At 33.6% G+C, this 2,651-nt stretch overlaps 1 protein-coding gene across 1 annotated transcript in view; it reads left to right on the top strand.

Moving 5' to 3' along the window:
- LOC102681915 (F-box only protein 11) overlaps positions 1-2,651 on the top strand; it is a 6,865-nt gene that overhangs the window by 1,634 nt on the left and 2,580 nt on the right. The window contains exons 2-6 of the mRNA XM_006621850.2: positions 2-246; positions 349-1,137; positions 1,233-2,085; positions 2,147-2,367; positions 2,446-2,651. The exon at positions 2,446-2,651 is cut by the window's right edge and continues 10 nt beyond it. Of these exons, the coding sequence (XP_006621913.1) occupies positions 2-246; positions 349-1,137; positions 1,233-2,085; positions 2,147-2,367; positions 2,446-2,651 (2,314 nt within the window). The remainder of the gene's footprint in view (position 1; positions 247-348; positions 1,138-1,232; positions 2,086-2,146; positions 2,368-2,445) is intronic.

Below are 2,651 nucleotides of genomic sequence, written 5' to 3'. Positions count from 1 at the left end.
GTGGAAATGGTGGAAGAGGATCATCACCCAGTGTTTCTGGTGTTGCAGCACCATCGCCTTCTCCATCACATTCTCATTCATCTCCTTATGATTTAAGACGTAAAAGTCCACCTCATCCAGATCCTGCTCCTGGTACTAGCTCTGCCCTACCTCCTTCGGGTGGTAGTAGTATAGGAGCCACTCTAGGTTCTTCCTCTTTGCCAGCAAGAAAACGACCCAGACGGACTTGTTCATTGTCCACAGATGGTATATTTATTTTATTATATATATATATATATTATATATAAGATTAATGAAAATAATTTTTTTATTATAGAAAAAAAGAATTTTAAAGTCATTATTTTACAGGTACAAATACAAATACTGCAGCACATTACCTTCAATATGAATTACCAGATGAAGTGCTGCTTACTATATTTAATTATCTAATGGAACAGGATTTATGTAGAGTTTCTCAAGTTTGCAAGCGTTTTCAAACAATTGCAAATGACACTGAACTGTGGAAGTCATTATACCAGCAAGTTTATGAATATGACTTACCACTATTTAATCCTGCACCTTGTAAATTTGAATTTGTATCACCAGATGAGTCAGACTATCCAAATCCATGGAAAGAAAGCTTTAGACAATTATATAGAGGAGTACATGTTAGACCAGGATTTCAGGATTTGAAGTTTAAAGGTCGGAACTTGCCATACTTTAATACAGTTCAGGGAGCATTAGATTATGTAGATGAATTCAGAAGCAATAGCAGTTCCTCGACTAATAATAGCACAACTACAACTGGTCAAGGAAATTGTTGTGGAAATAATTCTCAAACAACAGAAGAAGCGCCTCAACATTTAGTTTTCTTACATGCTGGCATATATAGAGGCGAATTTCTTGTAATCGACAGTGATGTTGCATTAATTGGAGCAGCACCCGGAAATGTTGCAGAATCTGTTATATTAGAAAGAGAAAGTGAATCTACAGTTATGTTTGTAGAAGGAGCAAAACGAGCTTATGCCGGCCACCTTACATTAAAATTTACCCCAGATGTTACTAGTACAGTACCGCATCATAAACACTATTGTTTAGAAGTTGGTGAAAATTGCAGTCCTACAGTTGATCATTGTATAATTAGGAGTTCGAGTGTTGGTAAGTAATTCTATTGAGAAATAATTTTTTTATTATTTGCAGGTATTATTTTCAGGTTTCTTTTTTAAATTTATTGTTGATTTTCTAATTTTTAGTTGGAGCAGCTGTTTGTGTATCGGGTGTAGGAGCAAATCCTGTGGTAAAGAATTGTGACATATCGGATTGTGAAAACGTTGGACTTTATGTCACTGATTATGCTCAAGGAACTTATGAAGATAATGAAATTTCTAGAAATGCATTAGCTGGAATTTGGGTGAAAAATTATGCAAATCCAATTATGAGAAGGAATCATATTCATCATGGGAGAGATGTCGGAATCTTTACGTTTGATAATGGTCTCGGATATTTCGAAGCTAATGATATTCATAACAATCGAATAGCAGGTTTTGAAGTAAAAGCTGGTGCTAATCCAACGGTTGTGCATTGTGAAATACACCATGGCCAAACAGGTGGAATATATGTCCATGAAAATGGCTTAGGACAATTTATCGACAACAAAATTCATTCGAATAATTTCGCCGGCGTTTGGATTACTTCCAATTCAAACCCAACTATTCGCAGAAATGAAATTTATAATGGTCATCAAGGAGGAGTATATATATTTGGAGAAGGAAGGGGCTTAATCGAACATAATAATATTTATGGTAATGCCTTAGCTGGTATACAGATTAGAACAAATTCGGATCCTATTGTTAGACATAATAAAATACATCATGGTCAACATGGTGGTATATACGTTCATGAAAAAGGACAAGGTTTAATTGAAGAGAACGAAGTGTACGCAAATACATTAGCAGGTGTTTGGATAACCACAGGATCGACACCAGTATTAAGAAGAAATCGTATCCATAGTGGAAAACAAGTTGGAGTTTATTTTTATGATAATGGACATGGAAAATTAGAAGACAATGATATTTTCAATCATTTGTATTCAGGAGTACAAATAAGGTAAAATATTGTATAATAAAAGAAATTTTATTTTTGTATATTAATCGTTTTATAATATTAGGACTGGAAGTAATCCAGTAATACGTGGAAATAAAATATGGGGTGGACAAAATGGTGGCGTTCTTGTGTATAATAGTGGTTTAGGCTTACTGGAACAAAATGAAATTTTTGATAATGCAATGGCAGGAGTTTGGATTAAAACAGATAGTAATCCTACATTAAAAAGAAACAAAATATTTGATGGCAGAGATGGTGGAATTTGTATATTTAATGGTGGCAAAGGTAAGTTTTATTTTTATATAATTTTAGCAAATATATTATGTAATTAAAATAATTTTTTTTTCATTTCTAATCATATAGGTGTTCTTGAAGAGAATGATATATTTCGTAATGCTCAAGCTGGTGTGCTTATTTCTACACAATCACATCCTGTCTTAAGGAGAAACCGAATTTTTGATGGATTAGCAGCCGGCGTTGAAATAACAAACAATGCAACAGCTACATTAGAATTTAATCAAATTTTTAATAATAGATTCGGTGGTCTATGTTTAGCAAGCGGAGTACAA

Source organism: Apis dorsata, unplaced genomic scaffold, assembly GCF_000469605.1.
Source record: "Apis dorsata unplaced genomic scaffold, Apis dorsata 1.3 scaffold_638, whole genome shotgun sequence".
NCBI lineage: Eukaryota > Metazoa > Arthropoda > Insecta > Hymenoptera > Apidae > Apis > Apis dorsata.
Note: the sequence above shows the minus strand (reverse complement) of the source record. Positions and strands in the feature narration are given on the sequence as shown.